Source organism: Molossus molossus, unplaced genomic scaffold (assembly GCF_014108415.1).
Source record: "Molossus molossus isolate mMolMol1 unplaced genomic scaffold, mMolMol1.p scaffold_m16_p_3, whole genome shotgun sequence".
Classification (NCBI taxonomy): domain Eukaryota; kingdom Metazoa; phylum Chordata; class Mammalia; order Chiroptera; family Molossidae; genus Molossus; species Molossus molossus.
In genome coordinates, this window is record NW_023425366.1 from 72370407 (window position 1) to 72394302 (window position 23896).

Genomic DNA, 23896 nt, shown 5'->3' on the forward strand with positions numbered 1-23896 from the left:
TACATGGTGATGGAGGTTTACCCTTATAGTCAGCCAGCTTGAAGGGTCACCCACAAAAGGGCCAACCGTGTTCAAGACTCAACTATAACAGAAAGGCATACTTAACTCACAAGAAACATTCCTGGGGCACAGAGCTCAGGTGATCTGATAGATTGTGCAACTGAGCCCAACAAACACTTTTATCATAAAGCCATCAGAAAAAGTTTGGGAGTCATAGCAGATCAATCTAATATACAACGGTAAAATGGGAAGACAAAGAAATATGCCCCAAATGAACAAAAAGTAACAAGAGAAGACCCAGAAAAAGAAATGAATAAATTGAAAACAACCAAAATACCAGATGTAGAGTTTAAAACAATGGTTATAAGGATGTGCAAGGACCTGAGAGCAAGAATGGCTGATCTCAGTGAGAACATAAACAGAGATAGTAAGCACTAAAAAGTACATAGAAACGATAAAAAAGAATCAGTCAGAAATGAAGAACACAACATCTGAAATGAAGGCTATATTCGAAGGAATCAACAGCAGGTTAGATAAATCAGAGGATCAAACCGGCAACTTAGAGGTCAAGATAAGAATAAACAACATAGCAGAATATCAAAAAGGAAAAAATAATTTTAAGAAAATGAGGAAAGTCTAAGAAAATGAGGAAACTCTGGAGCAGCATCAAGCATAACAATACCCACATTATAGGGGAACCGGAAGGAAAAGAGAGAAAGCAAGGGATAGAGAACCTGTTTGAAGAAACAATGGCTGAAAACTTCCCTAACCAAGTGAAGAAAAAAACTCATACAAGTTCATGAAACACAGAGAGTCCCAATCAAGATGTACCCAAAGAGACCCAGTCCAAGACACATCACAGTTAAAATGACAAACATTAAAAACAAAGAAAGGCCCTGGCTGGTTTGGCTCAGCAGTTAAGAGCATCAGTAAGAAGACTGAAGGGTCATGGGTTTGATTTCAATCAAGGGCACATACCTGGGTTACAGGTTTGATTCCTGGCCCCAGTAGGGATTGTGCAGGAGGCAACCAATCAATCTGTCTCTCTCATATCAATGTTTCTCTCTCTCCCTTCCTCCCTCCCACTCTCTCTTAAAAAAAATCAATAAAAAATATCCTGGGATGAGGATTAACCACAAAAAGACAAAGAAAGGATCTTCAAAACAGCGAGAGAGAGACAGAAAATAACCTACAAGAGAGTTGCCATTAGACTGTCAGCTGATTTCTCAACAGAAACACTTTAGACCAAAAGGGATTGGCATGAAGTACTAAAAGTCATGAAAAGCAAGGACCTGAGCCCAATAATATTCTATCCAGCAAGGCTATCATTTAAAATTGAAGGTGAAATAAAGAGTTTCCTACACAAAGAAAGGCTAAAGGAGTATATTACCACCAAACCAGCATTGTAAGAAATGTTAAAGGAGCTGCATTGAGAAAAAGAAGAAATTGAGAGATAAGGGAACATACATATAAAGAAAAAAAAATGGCAATAAATAAATATCTATCAATAATAACCTTAAATGTAAATGGAATAATGCTGTATTCAAAAGACAAAGGGCAGCTGAATGAGAATGAAAACATGACCCATATTTATGCTGTCAACAAGAGACCCACCTCAGAACAAAAGATTCACACAGACTAAAAGTGAAGAGATGGGAAAAAAGATTCCATACAAATAGAATTAAAAAAAAAATAACCTGGGGTAGCAATACTCATATGTGACAAAACAGACTTCAAAACAAGGCCATAAGAAGAGATAAAGAAAGTCACTACACTACATAACACTAAAAGGATCAAACCAACAAGAAAATATAACCCTTGTAAGCATATATGCACCCAACATAGGAGCACCTAAATATATATATTTTTAAACTCTTGGAGGACTTTAAGGGAGATTGATAGCAATACAGTCAGAGTAGGGGACTTTTAACATCCCACTGACACCAATGGATAGATCTTACAGACAAAATCAATAAGAAAACAGTGACCTTAAATGACACAGTAGATTATATAAATTTAATTGATATTTACAGAACATTTCATCCCAAAGCAGTAGAATAGACATTCTTTTCAAGCACACATGGAACATTCTCAAAGATGGACCACATGTTAGGACACAAAATAAGTCTTAACAAATTCAAGAAGTGAAATCATATCAAGCATTTTCTCAGATCACAATGACTAAATTGCATGTTATTAAACAATGAATGGACTACCAATGAGATCAAAGAGAAAATCTAAAACGTCTTGGAAACAAATGAAAATGAACACACATTAGCCCCAAATCTATGGGACAGAGTAAAAGCAGACCTGAGAGGGAAGTTCTTAGCATTACAGGACTATCTCAAGAAACAAGACAAAGCTCAAATAAACAATCTAATCCTACAACTATAAGAATTAGAAAGAGAACAACAAGAAAAGTCCAGAGTAAGTAAAAGGAAGGAAATAATAAAGATCAGAGAAGAAATAAATGACATAGAGACTAAAAAAATATTAAAGATCAATAGAACTATAGCTGGTTCTTTGAAAAGAGAAACAAGATTGATAAACCTTTAGCCAGACTTATCAAGAAACAAAGAGAGTGGACTCAAATAAATAAAAGCACAAATAAAAGAGAAGTAACAACTGATATCCCAGAAATACAAAAAATTGTAAGAAAATACTATGAATGACAAAATAGGATAAGCTGGGCAAAATGGATAAATTTCTAGAAATATATAATCTTCCAAAATTCAATCAGGAAGAATCAGAAATAATGAATAGGCTGAAAACTAATGAAATTGAAGAAGTAACAAAAACAAACAAACTGCTAGCTTCACAGGCAAGTATTACCAAGCATTCAGAGAAGAACTAACACCTATCCTCCTCAAATTATTCCAAAATATTCAAGAGGAGGGAAAACTTTCAAGTTCTTTTTAGGAAGCCAGCATTATCTAATACCAAAACCAGACAAAGATACCACAAAGAAAAAAATAGAAGCCAATACCCCTGATGAACATAGACACTAAAATCCTCAACAGAATATTAGTAAATCAGATGCAGCAATACATTTAAAAAGATCATATACCATGACCAAGAGGGATTTATTCTGAGATGCAAGGTTGGCTCAATATTCACAAATCAATAAACATAATACATTGCATAAAATCACATGACTATATCAATAGACGCAGAAAAAGCATTCAACAAAATCCAGCACTTTTTTATGATAAAAACTCTAAGCAAAGTGGGAATAGAGGGATCATACCTCCCTCAACATAATAAAGGCCACATTTGAGAAACCTATAGCTAACATCATACTCAATGGGCAAAAACTAAAAGTGTTTCCCTTAAGATCTAGAACAAGGCAGGGATGTTCACTTTCACCACTCTTATTCAACATAGTACTAGAAGTCCTAGCCACAGTGATCAGAAAAGAGGAAGAAATAAAAGGCAACCAAATTGGAAAGGAGGAAGTAAAACTGTCACTATATGCAGATGACATGATATTGTACATAGAAAATCCTAAAGACTACAACAAAAACCTGCTAGATTTAATAAATGAATTTGGCAATGTAGCAGGATACAAAACTAACACCCAGAAATCAAAGAAATTTTATACACCAAAAATGAACTCTTAAAAAGAGAAACTAAAAAAAAATCCCATTTACCATTACAACAAAAAAGATACTTGGGACTAAACTTTATCATGGATGTAAAAGACCTGTACTAGGAAAACTATAGGACATTGAAAAAGGAAATAAAGAAAGACACAAACAAATGCAAGCATATACCGTGTTCATGAATTTAAAAATTAACATCATTAAAATGTCCATACTACCCAAAGCAATCTACAGATTGAACACAATCCGTATTAAAATACCATCGGCATATTTCACAGATATAGAACAAATATCCCAAAATGTATACAGAAACAAAAAAGACCCTGAATAGCTTCAGAAATCTTGAGAAAGAAGAACAAAATTGGAGGAATCACAATACCGGATATCAAACTATACAACAAAGCCATTGTAATCCAAACAGTCTGGTACTGGCACAAGAACAGGCATATAGACCAATGTAACAACGAAGGCAAGCGCATACAATGGAGTAAAGATAGGCTCTTGAATAAATGGTATTGGGAACATTGGAAAGGTACATGCAAAAAAAAAAAAAATGAAACTAGATCACCAACTTACACCATAAAACAGAATAAACTCAAAATGAATAAAAGACTTAAACATAAGTCGTGAAACCATAAAAGTCCTAGAAAAAAACACAGGCAGTAAAATCTCAGACATCTCATCTCTCATAGGAGAATTTTCACTGATACATCTCCTAGAGCAAGAAAAGTAAAGAAAAAAAATAAACAAATGGGACTACATCAAACTAAAAATCTTTGCACAGCAAAAGAGACCATCAATAAAATGAAAAGGGAACCCACTGCATGGGAGAACATATTCACCAATGACACATCTGATAAGGGGTTAATTTCCAAAATATACAAAGAACTCATACAACTCAACATCAGGAAGACAAACAATCCAATTAAATAATCAACAAAGATCCTGAATAGCTACTTCTCTAAAGAGGACATGCAGATGGCCAATAGGCATATGAAAAAATGCTCAGTGTCACTAATTATCAGAGAGAGAGAGATGCAAATTAAAACTATAATAAGTTATCACCTCACACCTGCCAGAAAGGCTACCATCACTAAATCAACAAACAAGTGCTAGCAAGGATGTAAAGAAAAGGGTACTCTAGTACACTGCTGGTGGGAATGCAGACTGGTACAGCACTGTGGAAAACAGTAAGGAGGTTTCTCAAAAAATGTAAAATGGGACTGTTGTTTAACCCAGCAATCCCACTTCTGGGAATTTATCCTAAGAAGGCTGAAACACCAATCAGAAAGAATATATGCACCCCTGTGTTCATAGCAATGTTATATACAATAGCTAAGATCTGGAAACAGCCCAAGTACCCATCAGTAGATAAGTGGATAAAAAAGCTGTGATACATATACACAATGGAATACTATGTGGCTATTAAAAAGAAGGATCTCTTACCCTTTGTGGTAGCATGGATGGGCCTGGTGAGTATTATGCAAAGTAAAATAAGCCAGTTAGAGAAAAACAAATATCACATAATCTCACTAATATGTGGAATTTAATCAACCAAATAAAAAGATGAGAGAAAATGGGAACAGAAGTATGAATACATAGAACAGACTAGCCAGTGCCCAAGGGGAGTTGGATGAGGGTGACTGGATAAAGTAGGTGAAGGGGTTCGATAAAGAACATATATGCATATTTCATGGACATGGACAATAATTTGGTAAAAACCAAGGAAGAGGGAGGCATGGGAGAGTGGAGATTGGCAAAGGGGGGTTGGGTGGGAAAAAGTGAACTCTTGCAATAATGTCAACATTAAAATTTTTTTAAATAAAAAAATAATAAATTCCAAGAAACACAGGACATTTTTTTTTTCTTTTCTTTATTGATTTGAGAGAGAGAGGAAGGGAGAGGGAGAGATAGAAACATTGATGAGAGAGAACATCGACCAGCCACCTCCTGCATGTCCCCCACTGGGGATCAGGCCCACAACCTGAGCATGTGCCCTGACCAGGAATCGAACCGGTGACCTCTTGGTGCATGAGTTGACGCTCAATCACTGAGCCACAATGGCCAGGGTGTTTAACCCCCGTTTTTAAAGAATGTGGTTACTAAATGGTTTATTCACTGGATTCCTATAGTACATCAATGTTTCTTTCTCTCTCTCTCTCCCTTCCACTCTATCTAAAAATCAATGGGAAAATATCATTGGGTAAGTATTACGCAAAGCGAAATAAGTCAATTAGAAAAAGACAAGTATCATGTGAGCTCACTTACATGTGGAATCTAATGAATAAAATAAAACCAGAGGCATGAAAACATGGAACAGACTGACAAATCTCAGAGGGAAGGGGTGGGGGGTCGGAGGAAAGAGATTAACCAGAGAATTTATATGCATATATGCATTACCCATGGACATAGAAAATAAGGTGGTTAAGGCCTGGGGTGGGAACTAGGTGGAGGGGGGTAATGGGGAAAAGGGGGGGGGGGCATCTGTAATACTCTCAACAATAAAGATAGATAGATAAATAAATAATCAATATTTTGACGTGATGTTTCGAGTGGATACAATTAATCTGAGCTACATTAAAATACTTTTATTTTCTTATCTCATAAGAATATAATCCTGGAAACATATCTAATTAACACCCTTTCTAATATACTTTGAAAATGGTTATCCATACTTTGAAAGTATGTAAATATCAAGTGGCACCTACAAAAAAAATGTACCATATTAAAAGATTTTTAGTTATTCAGGTTACTTTGTAACTATCATTGCCAATAACTAAGCAAACCAAAAAAGGCAGTTTTTTTACATTAATACAGCCATTACTGAATTGTCATGAACGTCACTATTATCCCTTGCTCCTATGTAATGAGCACTTACCAAACTCTAGGACTGCCTTAGCACTGCTTGTGTACAATCTCCTATAAGGCAACCGTTATTATCATCATCGTGCTTTAGAGTTGAATGAACCTGTCCAGGATCACATAATAATACTATCATCCAGTGCTGAAGCAAGAGTGTAAGCTCAGTTCTGTCTGCTCCTGATATCCCAATAGAGTAATAGCATTAAAATTTAAGAAAAAATGCATTAAAAACACACTGGCTAATTTGTGCACTTTTAAGAACACTGAGAAAATAGAATTTCCTCATTTCTTTTTTCCCACAAACCACATTTTAACCAACCTTTCTGAGAACACTACAAAAAGCATTGCTTAATCTTTATCTCCCACAGACATTATATCTGGTCAGACACAGCTATGCCAATGAGTCACTTGACTGCTCTGTCAAGCATTCCCTTTTGTTGTATACACTAAGGTAAATAAGAATAATCACTACTAATAGTCTATCAAAATAAAATCCTGCCTGGCCGATTTGGCTCAGTGGTTAGAGTGTCAACCCACAGACTAAAGGGTCATGGGTTTAATTCCCGGTCAAGGGCACATACCTGGATGGTAGGTTTGTCCCTGGCCCAGGCGGGGGTCCTGTGGGAGGCAACTGATCAATGTGTCTTTCACATTGGTATTTGTCCTCCCCCCCCCCCACTTCTAGTCTATCTAAAAATCAATGGAAAAATGTCCCCAGCTGAGGATTAACAAAAAATAAAATAAATTTTAAAAATCCTGACACTTAGCACCACTTTAGAAGTACAGAAGATAGAGTGAAATCAATATTTTAAGAAGTAATGAAGACAAAAACCAAAAGCTACTATTTTTAAATAAGCTTCTCATTTTAGCTTCCTTTTTCACACTGTAACATTTTCAGATCCCAAATCTTACCCAAAAAAAGATCATGTATGGCAAAAATATTTTGCCTCTGATAACATAATTCTCCACAAATTCAGTGGCCAAAAAAAGAAAATGCCCTATCATACTTTAGGCCAAGTTTATAGAAAAGGTGAACAGAGAATCTCAAACTCTTTTATCTGTCATGACCTACACTTAATGCCTTCTGTGGAAGGACAAATCATCAGATTCCTAATATTCCTCCATTGAATGGATCCATTCATTCATTAATTCATTTGACAACTCAACATACATTTCCTGAGCACCTACTATATATCACATACTGTTCTAGGTGCTAGCCATAATGAGGTTTCTAAATTCAACTAGAGCTTTCAAAATCACATACTTAAGCTGTAAGAGAGCACAGAAGGGATTTTACAAAGCCTGTTCACTGAAACATTGATCTGGAAGAGAAAACATGGACTAAAGCAAGGTAAAAGGAGACAAGCATAACAGCAGAGTCCCTTGGTGAATGAGTTCAGAACTCCATATATCATTTACTCAGCTAAAGATTCACAAAATACATTCACTTTTAGAGTGATGCAAGAGACACCTCTTTAAGTTTTTCCCCCAAACTCACTGAACCATAGAACAAATTTTAAACATATTCTTAATACCTTCAGAAACTATGCTATGCAGATCATACTTTGGGATATGCTGAGACAGTTTCTTGGTCAAGGCCATACATTTTTTTACCTTTTTGCAAAGTATAACTGTGAACAGAACTGAGTTTGTGCTAACTTCTCATTGACACATGCTTTTCTGCTCATTTATCTCTGTGAGTTTCCTCTATTTCAGAAGTTTGGTCATTTGAATTTCAACAAAAGTGGCTACATAAAGGTACCTTGTGTTTCATGATGGTTGTGAAACTCCTATTTTAAAGGAACATATAAAGCAATAATCCTGACATGAAAAGAAACTTCTCTATGCCCACAGGTGAAACCTTACAAAATAATTAAACACTAAACTGGACATGTGTTTCCCAAAATGAACTAATAAGATTACCTGATTAGTGATTTTTTAAAAATATAAATTCCTGCCCAGCCAGTGTGGCTCAGTGGTTGAGTGTTGTGCACCAAGAGGTCACTGGTTTGATTCCTGGTCAGGGCACATGCTCAGGTTGTGGGCCTAGTTCCCAGTGTAGGGCATGCAGGAGGTAACCAATTGATGTTCTCTTTCATCGATGTTACCATCTCTCCTTATCTTTCCCTTCCTCTCTCTCTAAAATCAATCAATAATTAAAAACTTATTAAATATATATAAATATATAAATTCCCAAGTCCTACTTCATACTTACTGAATAAGGATCCCCAATGGGCATTAAATAAGGGTAACAACCATACAGGGTAATTCATATTATCTAGGAACTTTGGGGAAGACTGGAATACTTCTGATATTAAAAATCATGATAGCCCCGGCCGGGTGGTACAGTTGGTTGAAGTGTAGTCCCATGCACCAAGAGGTTGTGGGTTCCATGCACAATCAGGACACATACCTAAGTTGTAGGTTTGATCCCTGGTCGGGGTCCATACAGGAGGCAACTGATCGATGTTTCTCTCTCACATTCGTCGTCGTTTCTCTTTCTCTCTCTCCCGCTTCCTCTCTAAAAATTAATAAAAACGTATCTTTGAGTGAAGATATTTTTTTTTTTAAAGTCGCAATTATTTCTTCTGGAGCACTGACTAGCTCTAGCTCTTTTATTGTGCATATTAACTTTTCAAATCTTTCTGAATAATTTATTATATCATTTTATCTTCTAATATAAGAAATCATCTCTCCTTTTTATTCAGTTCAATTATATAGACCTCGAGAAAGAAGATGCCTACAAGAAGGGCTCCTGGTTTAAATTTTAAAAATAACAACAAAACACAGAGCCTGGAAGCCATTTTTAAACCGGGGCCTACCAAGTGAGAAGCCTGCAGTAAGCTGCCTTCCTCTTGCACTGCACTGCCTCCCTACACTGTGTTTCTGCCATCTGAGCCAGCCCTTGAGGACTTCCTGGAATCCTGTTTCAACCATTGACTGAGGCTTCCATGTCCATCATAGCTACATCTCCATCAACATCTTCTCCGACCAATCAGAGCAGCTGCATTCTGACCAATCAGGACAGTGCCTTTTGGACCATCAAACTAGGAGGATTTGGTGTCATCTGCATGAGGATCAACATATCAAGGGACCAAGGGTGGAACTTCTGTCTAGATAAGCTGAGGCAAGCCCACTTTCCCCTCCCACTGAAGAATGAAGACTGAAGAATGCATTTCCCCAGCTGGAGCTGAAAAACCAAAATGTCCTTCACCTGAGCAGAGCAAGGTAGACCAGACTAGAAGAGACCAGCACAGACCAGACGAGAGCAGATCAGAACAGAGCTGCTTAGCTGAAGAAGGGCCTAGCCCCAGGGCCACCTCACAGTCATGCTGTATCACAACTGGGTTTTTCCACAGCCATGTTCTATGACCTTGCACAGAATAAAGTTTCCTCCTTCACTGCACCCCAAACTGGGGATTCCTGTTGGCGCCAATGACCATCACTTGACAGTTACAATGAATTAAAACATAAGAAAAATAAAAGGGATTTTCATAAGAAGTAATATCAAGAAGGAAGAACATTCAGAGGCCAAGCAAAGTTAAAGCATCCTGTATTGAATCAGCCCTGCCTTCGCCAAGCCAGGTAAGCATTTCACATTAACAACAACAAAAAATCCTTAAGAGTACAAGATAAAAGACAAAAGAGTAACTAAAAATTAAGTACAATTTTGAGTCCCACTCTAATCATTTTCCTTGATTAACTTTTTTAATAGTCACCCTGAATAACCGAAGTCTTTTGGTGCAAAATTCTCCCTGAAATACCAATCCACATTAGAAATGCAGTGCTGAAGCAAATGAAAAGTATTGAGAGCTACCTTTTTTTGAGAGAAAGGGATGGAAAAGAGAAAACAAGAAAATAATACAACTTAAGAAAAGTTACCCAAATATTGGTCAATAAAGAAAAAGAGCTTTACTGGATTTAGTAATTACTCTCTACAATTCCTAAGTATTTACTAGTGATTAATGAGCTCCTGCCTAAAGTTCCAAAGAGAGAAAAGATTATTTTGCTTAACAACATTAAATTAACACTCATCCAAAAGGAATTAAACAATGCTTAGATGAAAAGAAAATGTCCTGTGGTAAAGATTTATTACACTTTTTAAATATTTAAAAGTTTTATTAAAATATGTTGTGTCATGCTAATGTTATGTTAAAATGCATCAAAAGTGTCAAAAGGATTTACTTAAAAATGTATTATAATATTGTTTTACTTTTCAGGTTAATATATGCAAAAATATAGCCTTTAGAAGCATTTATCTCTCTTAATTTTAATTCTTCCCCTTTTCTGAATCTAATAGCAACGATGAAAACTTCCCTTTGATAAATGTTTTTATCTCCATTCAAAGTTAGATAATAACTTCCAGTGCTTATATCTCCATAAAAGCTCCCCTTAAAAATACTTTCCCAACCCTACTTAAATTTATTTTTTTACAGTATAGAAAATTCAAGCTATTTCCAAACGCACTTTTCTACCTTTTGCTAAGTACTAACCTCCTTTTGTGTTCTTCTCATACCTGTGGAAATTATAATGCTCATGATATTTCACATTTTATTTTCTTCTACTTACCAACTATATTACATTCCTTTAATCTTTTCTTTCAGAGATTATCTCATTCAAACTGAGCCCTGACTTTGGTTTTCCTCAAATTCAAACAAAAACAACAGTAACAACAACAAAGAAACACCCAGGGAATATGTTAGTTCTCTCTACATCAGCTTCTAATTAAATTACATGTATGATTTTAATAAAATAATTTCTTAATGTTATGTTCTTTAGGTTATTTATATAATGTTACTTAAGAAGACTGTACATTCCCTTACTTCTGATTTCTTCATAGGAAGTTTTCAACTAATTTGCTTTCTTTTCCCACATATAACTTCACTTTCCTTCTACACTGAATAATTCAGATTTTTGGGTAAAGGATCCCATATTTGCAAAAGTGGATTAATTCACTTGAGGAGACAAGTTATGTTTTTTTTTTTTTTTTTTTTTTTTGTACAGATAGAGCGGGAGGGAGAGAGAGGAAGGGAGAGAGAGAGAGAGAAAATTTTGTACAGATAGAGCGGGAGGGAGAGAGAGGAAGGGAGAGAGAGAGAGAGAAACATCGATGTGAAGGGACACATCGAGTGGCTGCCACCCGCACGACCAACCAGGGCCGGGGACAAACTGCAACCGAAGTACGTGCCCCTAGCGGGAACCGAACCCGGGTCTCTCCGGACCGCAGGCCGACACTCTAACCGCTGAGCCAAACCGGCCAGGGCTGACAAGTTATGTTTTAAAGAAAGCACAACCATTATAACTGGCTATTTAAAAATGGGGGAAAAGTGGTTTAAATCCGTAAAAATATCTAAATTATATGATAAGTTCCAAAACTTACTATGAGTAATAAAGAAAATCAATAAACAACACAAAAACTAGTATTAGTTTTAGCTGTTATTGACCATCTATGAAACCACGATTAAGGAACCTTGTCCTAAGGTTCTACATTACAAAATAAGGGATTTATGATTTCTAATATTCCTTGTTTCTAAATGTATGAGTTCCTTTATATACGTAATATTTCAGTCCTGAGTTTTCTATCTGTTACATTGTAAACACCTACACATACACACAAACACACCACAGCGATATTTCTATTAAAATTTGTTTTTAGGAAAAAAAAAAGATGTAAAATTCAAAATAGCAACTAGGCATTTTCATATACTATTGACTGTGGGAGAGAGCTATATTCCTTATGACATTATCTATGAAAAACTAGAATGAGGAAGCCCTTCAAACCCAGTGTTTTCGAAAATTTCCAGGAATGAAAATGAAAGAATAACTTGCACATTTACACAAACATACGTGCTCAAAGATATAGATTACGACATTGGATGTGTAACATACTCAAACTTAAGTTCTTCCAAATCTGAGTTTTTTTATTTTTAAATATTTTTTCTTTATTGATTTTAGAGAAAGAGGAGGGGAGAGGGAGAGAGAGACAGAAATACTGATGAGAGAGAACATCAACTGGCTGCCTCCTGCATGCCCCCCTCTGGAGATGGGGCCCACAACCTGGGCATGTGCCCTGACTGGGAATCGAACTGGCGACCTCTTGGTGCCTGGGTCGATGCTCAGTCACTGAGCTACATAGGCCGGGCCAAACCCGAGTTCTTGATTTGCACTCCCAATTCTGTTCTACCTAGTTTTGACATTCTAGGAAATGGCTCCAATTGGTCATGGCAAATATGAAGGAGACATTATTTATTCCTCCTTCACAATCATTCCACTAAAAAGTCCTATCTCTTTTTCCTTTTAAATACATTGAAAATCAGTTACTCATCTAGATCTCTTCTGCTACCAACCCAGTCCCAATCACCTTTGTCTCACCTTGACTATGATAAAATCCTCCTGCATGATTTCCTCCCACTCAATCTTGTCCCTCAGAACCACAGAAGCCTAAATGATCACTTTAAATAAGATCAAGCACTTCCCTGTGTAAAACTCACTCACACTTTCCATTGCACGTAATGGACAATCTAAGTCCTCATGCCTCTATCTGCCTCTCCAAGCTTATCTCATGCCATGTTCTCCCATTTTGACCATGCTAGGCCAAAGTGACAGTCCTAAAACCTACCAAGCTTTTTCCTGCTCCAAGGTCCTTGATCATGTTTTTCTCTATTCTGGAAAGCATCTTTCAAGGCTGGCTCCTCATTATACAGTTATTATCAAAATAGCCTTCCCTTTGCCACACATTTTCCCTTTTGTACACTATTACTTCATACCATCTGTTCCCTTTATACACTCACCTCGATCTCTTTCTCTTTTTTTTGTATTCCTCACCTGAGGATACTTTTCTATTTATCATTAGATAGAGTGGGAGGGAAGGAGAGAGAGAGAGAGAGACAGAGAGAAACGTCGATGTGATAGACACACATCCACTGGTTTCTTGCATAACCCGACCAGGCAGGAGACGAACCGCAACCAAGGTACCTGCCCCTTGCCCGGAATCGAGCTCGCCAATGCTCCAACCACTGAGTAAACGAGCCAGGGCCACTCACCTCAATCTTTATCCTGTTTATTAATCTTTATATTTCACACTAGTACATAAAATCCAGATTATGGGAATTAACTGTTTCACTGCTATTTTCCCAGCAACATATATATTCATATTAATATTTATTATATGAATGACAAACTAACATAAGGACAACCTTATGTTTTTGCTTTCATTTGCCACAGATAAGCTATCATTGAAATGTTAATTCAGAGTAAAAATTGTACAGATCAGCCAATGCCTCTATTTGATCTACTTCAGCTAAAATAATTTTAAAATATCAGTAAGAATGTGGGGAAAATTTAAACAGCATACAACAATGTACTAAAAGTTTATGATCTGGCTTCAACAATCTTCTTGGCTTCAGCTCTGGCCACACACCTTAATTTGTGGCCATTTCCCTGTGGGAAATATTGTTCAGGTTGGCTGCAACTCAAGGTGCATATGGCAAGAGATGAAGTTAAGAAGATTGCTGAGGACAGTCAGAGGTTCATTATCAAAGTCTGTATACTATATGAACAAGTAGGGCATGTGACCAAATACAAGAGTGAGGAATTAGGTTCAGTACAAAGGTTTATTTCCTACATGCTATAAGCATAGTAATATTTTTGCTATCATAGAATCAGTATCATGTTTCTTGTGTGACAGACTAAAATTTAGATTTCCCTTACAGTTCAAGATTTAAAAGGTGTTATGCTATAGCCTTTGTGTCTCGCTCTTAAAACTACCCCAGTGAAATTATGTAAAGTTGGCTTTATGAAATCTTGTCCAATCATAGATAATGTACTAGAGTCAAAATAAGTATTCTTCCCACTAATAACACATTCTCCTTATTTCATTCATTCCAAACTGTACCACATTTCAAAAAACATACCTTATTGGTCCATATGCTTATATAATCTATTATTTCTGAATAAAGTATGCTTACATAATAAGTGTACCTCTAAAATCATGTTGCATAATATATACTTTGTTACTGAAAATATTTTGCTGTTTAGCATTGGGAAATTGGTCTTGGGACATGTTAACACTTTAATATTAATTTTCAACATAAATTCCCACAAATATAATAATCTTAACTTTAAAAAAAAACAATGCCTTGCCTGGCCAGTGTGGCTCACTGGATTGAGCATCATCCCATGGACTGAGAGGTCCAGGTTGGATTCCCGATCAGGATACATGCCAGGGTTGCAAGTTCGATTCCCAATAGAGGGCGTGCAGGAGGCAGCAGAATCTGATGGATGTTTCTCTCTGACATCTCTGACATCGATGTTTCTATCTCTCTCTCCCTTCTACTCTCTCTAAAAATGTCAATAAAAACATATTTTAAAATGAAGAATGAATGAATGAATGAATGAATGAATGAATAAATAAATAAATAAATAAAATAAAAATAATGCCTATATAGCAGCAGTTCCCCAATTCTCCTTTCTTCTTACTCTAAGTCTTTTCTTCACTTACCTAGACCCTGAAAACTTCTGATTTGGTAGCCCTTTGGTTTTATTCTATATTTGCTACTAAAATGCCAGGAAGGAAAACAGAAATGCTAAGGTCTACTTTTATTAGCACATTCCTCTGGTATTACCATAATTGTTTTTCCATTAAAAACTATTCTTTGAGGGGAAAAAACAAATAATCAAATTTCTTTTTTGAGCCTCTGAATAGTGCTACTTCATCTAACTGGAGCAACACGCTGGATAACTCCTAAAGTTCTGTGCCTCTGGGGAGCCATAGATGTTTCAATTCTTAGGAAAAGCTTCAGCTCTCCTATAAATTTCACCTCTCTTTATCTCAAATCAGGAATCAACAGTCTGGGTGCTGAGCTGTAAGCACAGCAAATAATACCACTAAGGGAAAAGCTATAGATCTTTGAATTCCAGTGAGGTCACAACCTCAAAGGAAAACGGGTCATCACTTTTTGTGGAGGACTGTGTATAACATGGGGAATGAGTATCAGAGGATTAAAATTTTAGAACCACTAAAGTGATGGCGAAACCACAATCTGTCTCTGTAATCTACTGCACACAATTCCCATCACAAAAATCAGTGAACAGTGGAACAGACCTTACCCTACTTACCTGTACAAGTAGGTAAGTTATATATAGTTAATGGCCCAGTTTTACACTACTTCTTAAAGTAAAACAAACAAAAACACAACAGATCCTTACCTTCAAAGGGGGACCCCAATTGGTATTTTCCACTAAAAAATTTTGGCAAGGAAAATACAAGTGCTCCCAGTCCTATCATAAAGGATGCAAATGCAAGCCATCTTGGTTTGTGTCCTCTTTCACCAATATAGGAAACAAATAAAGACAACAAACAGAATGCTATATCGTAGCTTGAGGATATCAGGCCCGTTAGTGAACTCTTCATTTCATAGCGCTTCTCGATAGTGGAAATGCTAATGTTTACTAGGCCATTTACCACAATACCTAAAAGAGAGAAGAAAAAAAAAGTATGGGCATTATTACAATTTTACCATATAGATTATGATTACTACCACAATGTACTCAAGTTTGGACGTTTGTTTCTTTTGATATTTTTAAATGTACCAATTTTAAAAGACTCAAAGTTTCAAAGGTAGGCAACCCCAAACACACTTCCCTACAAAATCAATTTGCTTTTAAATTGTACACTTGTGAATTTTCAGGTGTTGAATAAAATTGATGCTTACCACTTCCTAAATTGTAGCTAACTTCATTTTTCTTTATATGACAATCAAAAACTCAGACTGGTCAAGTCTCATGAGGCCAGTTTGCCAGAGTTTCCAAGTGTAGCATATTTTCACAGCCCTCACTTTAAGAGTACAAAAAGTACAGCCGATTCCAGAGGTCGTCTGAGTAATGCTCAATCACTTCCCAAGTTAGTCAATCCTTAAACATATTTTTATATAACAAGAGGTCCTTGATTTAGTCTTTGAAAGTTGAAATTGAGCTCTCAAGCCTCTTTTTTCTTCTAACACTCTTATAGACATTAAAGTTAAAGGACCTGGAGCAAAAGTAAACATAAATTAAAAGTATTACTTCTATATCATAGGCAAAGTAAAAGAGAAAAAAAAAACTTACACTTCATTTGCCTATTATTACTATGACAGAGGAATATAATGTAAACAAGGAAAAGCTGAAAACCCAATTTTGACTGATGACAAAAATATCCTGTCCAAATATTGATTTAATTTACAGTTTAAACATTACCATAAATTGAAAAAAAGGGCATCTGATCAAATTACAAAGTTTTTAATTAGTTACACCTTTTACTTAAGAGAATACCATGAATTGTTTTCATTTATTTATTAATAGAAAGAGTATACACAAGCCATGATGTCTATAATTTCTTTAAATGTTGCTTTATCAAGACTATCACTGGAAATATATTTTAAGAAAATTGATATAACAAGTTTTAAAAGTCCTAATATACTTTTATGCCAGTTTAATAAGTCTTTTATAGGTCCATTGCAATTGCTAAGAGGTCAATGTAAAATAAAGTTTCTAAAGTACCTAGGAATGACATGTTTACACAGAGATCAAGTTATCTGAGAATATGAATATTTACTCACCAAAACTAAACTTCTCAACATATTTGCCCTACTGATTAAAAGTCAGCCATTAGAACTCTTTGCCTTTATAGTAAAACTTTTCAGAAAAAGTAAATTTGTAAACTCTTGTGGAAGTATGGCACTTTAAGCCTATGAATCTCAATGCGAATATTATGCTACAGAAGTTCCAAGAACTCTGCTTAAAAAAAAAAGAAATTCCATGAACTACTACATACTGTGTCTCTCTATTCTAAATGCTTGAAGATAGGAGGCACATTAGAAAATTAAGTTCTAGGAGAAATCCTGTTTATCTCCGAGAAATATTGGGTTAAGTAAACTAAACTCACTTGACAAGTATTGGGTTTTCCCCCCAATTAAATACCTATTAATATATGATGAAAATGGTCTTTCCAAGTATCATGCTTGAAAAACACGGTAATAAATTGAGGACCTCTGGCTAGATGCAACTCCATGCTAAATATTTTTTAAGAGTGTCAATTATATTTGATAATAATTTTTAAAATATGTTACATTAAATGTAAAATAATATCTTCTGGAATAATATAGAAATTTCAGAATATGTTTTAAAATAAAACACAAGAATTCTTTTTACTTGTGTCTAACTTCTTTGAACTCTCCAACCTTTTGATACTGAGATGCTTGGCAAACACAGATTTTGTACAGCTAAGATCAAGAAATTGGCCCTGGCCGGTTTGACTCAGTGGTTGAGCGTCGGCCTGAGGACCAGAGACTCCCGGGTTCGGTTCTCACTAGGGGCACATACCACCAAAAAACAAAAACAAACAAACACAAAAAAAATCTTATTAAAAAAAAAAAAATTTGCCCTGGCCGGTTTGGCTCAGCGGTTGGAGCATTGGCCTGCGGTCCGGAGAGACCCAGGTTCGGTTCCCGCTAAGGGCATGTACCTGGGTTGCAGTGTGTCACGGGCCCTGGTTGGTCGTGAGGGTGGCAGCCACTCGATGTGTCCCTTTCACATCGATGTTTCCCTCTCTCTCTCTTCCTCTCTCTCCCTCCCACTCTATCTGTACAAAAAAAAGAAAAGAAATTGAGAGAAGGTGAACTTGGAGGGGGTCAAGAAAGGTGGAAAAGGAAATAACTCTAGCATAAGACTACCTTTAGTAGAAGAGCTTCAGTTAGCCCCACTTGCAATCAACAAATACTTAGCACCTAACTCGTGCAAAGCAAGGGACTTGATGTTCCTTTGAGGCAGGGGAGCAGCAATAAGAACAAGAAGAATATATTTATAGTTATTCTTCTGTTAATCTTAGAAAAGAGTAATTTCCAACTCCTCCTCCCATGTTTCTTGGATAGCATTTCTTTCAACTAGTCCCTACTTGTCTCCTTACAAAATATTTTAAAACTATGATTTAAGTGACAAAAAATAGGTACATATTATTTAGTCCAATTAACCTTCAACATGCCCAGCAGCTTCTACCTTCACTATGCTTTCTTTCACGGGAGCCATTCTCCAGTATCCTACCACTCATTCCTCCAAACCAAGCTTCGATTGCAAACTCTTGAGGGTAAAAATCTGGACCTTATCAGTAGCTCCCAAGGGAACAAAAAAAAAAGAAATCCTTGAACAAGGCGGATACTGCGTAACTCTTGAGTGTTTTAAAGACCTCACCCTTCAACAGCGCCTGAAGCCTTTGCTAACTGACAGGACACCACTTGTGGCCGCACACAACTCAAACTAAATATACTCACAAAACAGGCATGCTTAACATCTAACCTATACTATACACATTCAACAAGCTTCTCCTTTGAGAACCACCCTGCCCTCACAAATTTCTTAATCCCTTCCTAGAAACCGTAAAAAACAAACAAAACAAAAAAACACACAAAAATCCCTTCAATTGGAGATTTAGCAAAATGCACGCTTTTGTCATGTAGAATGATTCCCCAGGGCAACCTGTTCCCAGGGCGGTTTCAGTCTTCCCTGGAGGTATCGAATCTGCTCAACTGAGGTAGGACAGCAAAGAGAAAAGGCGGTATAGCAAGTTTTACATCGTTTTGGCCAAACAGGAGAAGCTAAAATGTGGAAGTCTGATCCTAGCTGGTTAATGTGGGTGGGAGCGCCCGCAAGCCCGCGGCAGGGCCGCCTCGCAAGGAGCGTGGACCACCTGGCTCTCTGCGCACCTGCCCTTCCCCTCGCGTCCGCCCCCCCCCCCCCCCCCCCGCTCCCGCGCCCCCCACGCTCCCCGCGCCCCCCACTCCCTCCGCTCCGGCCGCGCCTTCACCGGCGGCCCCGGACCTTACCCTGCGTGAGGGCCAAGAGGCAGTAGTGAAGCAGAAAGCCCTGGGGCGTGTTGCAGAGCTGGAAACACTGGGGTTGGAAGTTCCCCCATCCGCAGGGCCCCTCGAACTCCGACAGCGACTCTGCCCCGGACCGCTCTTGGGAGTCAGGGGGAGTTGCTGTAGGCAGAGGTGGCTCCCGCGACTTCTGGGGCTCCGGAGGCTCGAGGGGCTGCGAATTCTCTGCCTGGGAATTGGCGGACAAGACAGAGACCTCGACGTGAGAGGGCGACACGGAGAAACGGCGCGGGGTGTCTGGGGAGCTCAGGAAAGCCGGGTTCTCGATGCCTTTGCCGCGCTTCATGGTCGGGATGGGTTCTGCCGGGAGCCCGTCGGAGCAGCGAGAAAACCAGGTCCGCTCTGGCTCCGCCCCTGGGCAGGTGGCAGCGCCCCCGTGCGGGAGGACTCCCGCCGCCCCGCCTCCCTCCCGAGCTGTCGCCGTGCAGCCGCTGGGACCCTCCTCCGGGAGCTCGCTGCGGGCTGTGTAGTTGGCGCTCCGCCAGGTCTCACCTGTCACCGCAGGAGCCAACCGGAATTTGCAGCGTGGGCGTGCGGCCCTGCCGCCGCCAGGTGAGGAGGCCGGGGCTCCTGCGTTGGGCCCCCTGCCCCCGCTCTCCTGCCTGGAGCCCTGGGACCAGGAACCTAATAGAGGTTGTGGGAGTCTAGTGTGACCATAAAGCTCCCCCAGGGTGCTGGCGGGAAAGCCGTAAACATAGTTGCATCAGGAGATCGTTCAAGAAAATATACTGCGGTTTTCTTCCTTAGTTGCTTACCAAACCAGGCTAGGTCTGGACTTGAAGAATCTAGCAACCACAGGCACAGTGCTTTAGATTCCATGAACATCATGGTAAGACGCTTACCTGTCATTCTCCTTACAAAATAAAAGGAAATCCCTACCCTCCTGACCCCTCATCACAACATAGCCACTTTTTGGGTTTTACTTCCCAAAACTGAAGGAATAGAGATTAAGAAACTTTAAGAACATATATGTGATATTCTTTCTTTAGCATATTGCGTATCTAAGATCAACAGTGTTCATAATCGTAAATAATTTCTACCTGTAGAGTAAATAAGAAAAACACTTTGAAGAACTGAACACCATTATATGGTAGTAGTTACAAGCCTGCATAAAAACGAACAAATATCCCTAGCTTTTGGTGCTTGCAATCCAATAAGAGACAGGTAATAACTAATAAATATATAATACATTTCATTGCTGTGGGGAAAAATAAAGCAAGGACAGGCTAGAAGGTGTGCGTTGAGGAAGGGGAAGAACACGATGCAGTTTTAAATTGGGTGGTCAGGGAAGGCCTCACTGAGAAGGTGACTTGAGCTAAGACCTGAAGGAGGTAAGGGAGGGAGCCTGGCATGTTGGAGAAATAGTGGCTTGGGTGGAATGAGATCATTGGAGAGCAGGTAAAGGGGTGCAGCTGGGGTAGAGGAGAAATGATTGCGGGCAGACGATGTAGGCCACTGTAGGACTTTAGTTTTTATTGTGAGTGCAGTAGGAAAATTTGTAGCCAAGTGCAGTGACATGATCCGGACATGATTAGGTTTTCGAAGGATCCATTCTCTCTCCCCTTCAAAAGATAGACTAATACATCCCAAAGTAATATATTTTAAACAACGATGTTTTGAAACTATATATCAAGATCTCAAAATGTTTCTTTCCCTAAATTAAATGTTTATTCCAATAAGAAACATAATAAAGCATATATGTTTTCCTTTTTTTTTTTTCTTTGGTATGTGCCCCTAGCGGGAACCAAACCCAGGACTCTCTAGTCTGCAGGCTGATGTTCCAACTGCTGAGCCAAACCGGCCAGGACTACATGTTTTCTTTTTGCTGGGTACTCAGGGCCACATATGCAAAGTTGTTATTCTTCATAAGACTGTAGAGTGTTAAGGAACCTAATTCCTCAGATCTAATTACTGATTATAAAGTATTTCAAACCAGGTCTCAGATGTTACTGGATACTATACTGCTGTATTATATTGTTTTCAATACACTACTATCATTATTTATAAATAAGAGCCCTTTTATTAGAAGTTAGAGTAATTCACTACATTTTAATTAATCCTACTATCAAGTTCTAGAGAAAATTTTCAAGTATTGCTATCCTCATTTAACACCTGGCTGAAAAGCAAGCAAGAATTTATTGGCTGCGGCAAAAACACAGTGAAACTAGCAAGGGCATAGGAGAGTCTAGGCTGGGCCTCCTTGGTTCACAGGAGTCAAAGAAAAGGGGGCCTTGGAGACAAGTTCATGGGGTTAGTCTGGGACAGCGGCTGCTGCCCATTGCTCCTCTGGTTGCAAGTCTTGTGGGGTCCTTTGGAATTTAGGAGATGCACACCTGAGAGCGAAGAAAGGAGTTGGAGGATGCCTGGGCATGCTCCTGGGTCATTTGTTTACAGGGTTTTTAAAGGCTGGGCATTTAGGGGATGTCTTAGGGGAGAATCAATAGAATATTCATCAGCTTTATGCTGACGTATCAAAATGATATTTATTCTCTTAATTTGTGTGTCCTTGGGTGTGGTTGGCAAATGACATTAATTGAATTTCTGTTATCTGTCTCCCTGAGTAGGGCCATTTAAACTATCTACCCTCTGGTTGGGGAGCAGAAGAGCAAACCATTTATTCTTTAGTGTCTTTGGTTTAGGGAAGATAGGACTCACTAGGAGGCTGCAAACTGCTGTTTAACTGTCTTAGTTTCTCTAGTCCGCTTGTCCTGGAATTTTCCTAGCTTCTTACTATTCTATGACACTATTAAGTTCTAGAGAGAATTTTCAAGTCTTGCTATCTTCATTTAACACCTGGCTGACTGTGTGCCCAAGAAGCTACTTCTAGATTCAGTGCTAATACTTCTCTAATAGCAATGATTTGGTAGCATATGATGGTCATATCCAGTATAGCCTTTAATCCACAGAAGAGAATATGGTGATAAAAAGGTTCCCTCTCCTCCTGAAATAAGATGTTTTTATTTATTCTAACTGTAGGCATCAGTTCAATTAAGATGGTTTAATCAGCAGTTCTCAACCTGTGGGTTGCAACCCCTTTGGGGGTCGAATGACCCTTTTACAGGGGTCACCTAAGACATAACAGTAGCAAAATTACAGTTATGAAATAGCAACAAAAATAATTTTATGGTTGGGGGTCACCACAACATGAGGAACTGTATTAAAGGGTTGCGGCATTAGGAAGGTTGAGAACCACTGGATGGTTTTCAAACACTATTACTTCTTAATAAAATAAACTAGAATTCAGAAGAAAGAAAGTACACATATGTATTATTTTGTGAAAATTTAGTTTCAATTACATATGCTCTATTTACTGAGTTGAGGTATTGAGATTTAAAAAATATATCTTTGAACAGACATATATCTTATTTCTTGTTTCCTCACAGTCAAAAACGGTATAGACCACTCTGTCGGGTTTGGCTCAGTGGTTGGAGCGTTGGCCTGCAGACCAGAGATTCCTGGGTTCGGTTCCTGCTAGGGGCACATACGGAAAAAAAAAAAAAAAAAAAAAGGTCTAGCTAGACTGGCCTAGAACATAGGGGGCAAGAGTATCAATGGGAAATAACTTTTCTTTCTACATTTTTAAATAAAATTTATTAGGGTGACATTGGTTTTGAAATAACATTTTTAAATGTATGTTATATATCCCATTATTAATCCTTATAAGAGTAGTAGCTATTATTATCTACATTTTACATATTAAAGAGCAGATTAGTAACTCACCCAAAGTCATATTGCTAATAAATGGCCTGCCACATTTTAAAGATATGAAGTCAGTTCTCTCAGTGAGGTATCTTCCCTCACTGCATTTTTTTTTTTTTAATTGCTACAGTCTTTCTCTATTGGTCAGAATTATTGCATAGAAAGTCTAAAGATCAAGATTCATATTTTCCAGAGGTTGATGAGATTTGAAGACTAATTCTGCTCTGAATACCCCAGAGTGTTCAGATATCCAAATTAGGCTTAGTATGTAATCCTTTTAGGCCTTCTATCAAAAAAAGTTTAGCCAAAAATAGACTTAGTGTCTAAAGGTATAAAAAGATATGATCACCATTTTACCTAGGAAATATGAAGTAATTTAACCAATAAGCAAATTTTGCTTTCATGAGAGGTAACTAAATACAGTCATGTTTTAGGGATGGGGCAGATGGTGGAGGGTATGGGGGGACAGATGGTTATGGACAGAGACTTGACTTGTGGAGGTGAACACACAATGCAGTGTACAGATGGTGTGTTGTGCAATTGTGCACCTAAAACCTTATAATTTTTTTAACCAGTGTGTCAACCTAATAAATTCAATTAAAAAAATTAAAAGGTACATTTACACCTATACTAAGGAGAAATCTCTGTTCTGTTCTTGCAGTGTTATAGAGTTTTGTTGAAAGAGTAGCATAAGTACTATTGCTTCATTTTAAATACAAATTGCTATTACTGAAAGCGTTATCAACACCACTTTCCTATTCCCCTACATCCTTTATGCCACAATGATGGAAGGAGGGAGGTTCAAGTTTGCAATGAAGCCAGAAA

General features: G+C 37.9%; 1 protein-coding gene across 2 annotated transcripts in view; it reads right to left on the reverse strand.

Moving 5' to 3' along the window:
• Positions 1-19691, reverse strand: part of SLCO4C1 (solute carrier organic anion transporter family member 4C1) — a 52553-nt gene extending 32862 nt beyond the window's left edge. Inside the window, exons 1-2 of one of the 2 annotated variants that reach the window (XM_036280187.1) lie at positions 19319-19691; positions 15672-15935 (exon numbers count right to left, since the gene is read on the reverse strand). In XM_036280187.1, the coding sequence (XP_036136080.1) occupies positions 15672-15935; positions 19319-19658 (604 nt within the window). In that variant the 5' untranslated portion in view covers positions 19659-19691. Of the gene's footprint in view, positions 1-15671; positions 15936-16177; positions 16458-19318 lie in introns of those variants that run through there. The other variant, XM_036280188.1, reaches the window with a different exon arrangement.
• Between the last annotated feature and the right edge of the window lie 4205 nt (positions 19692-23896).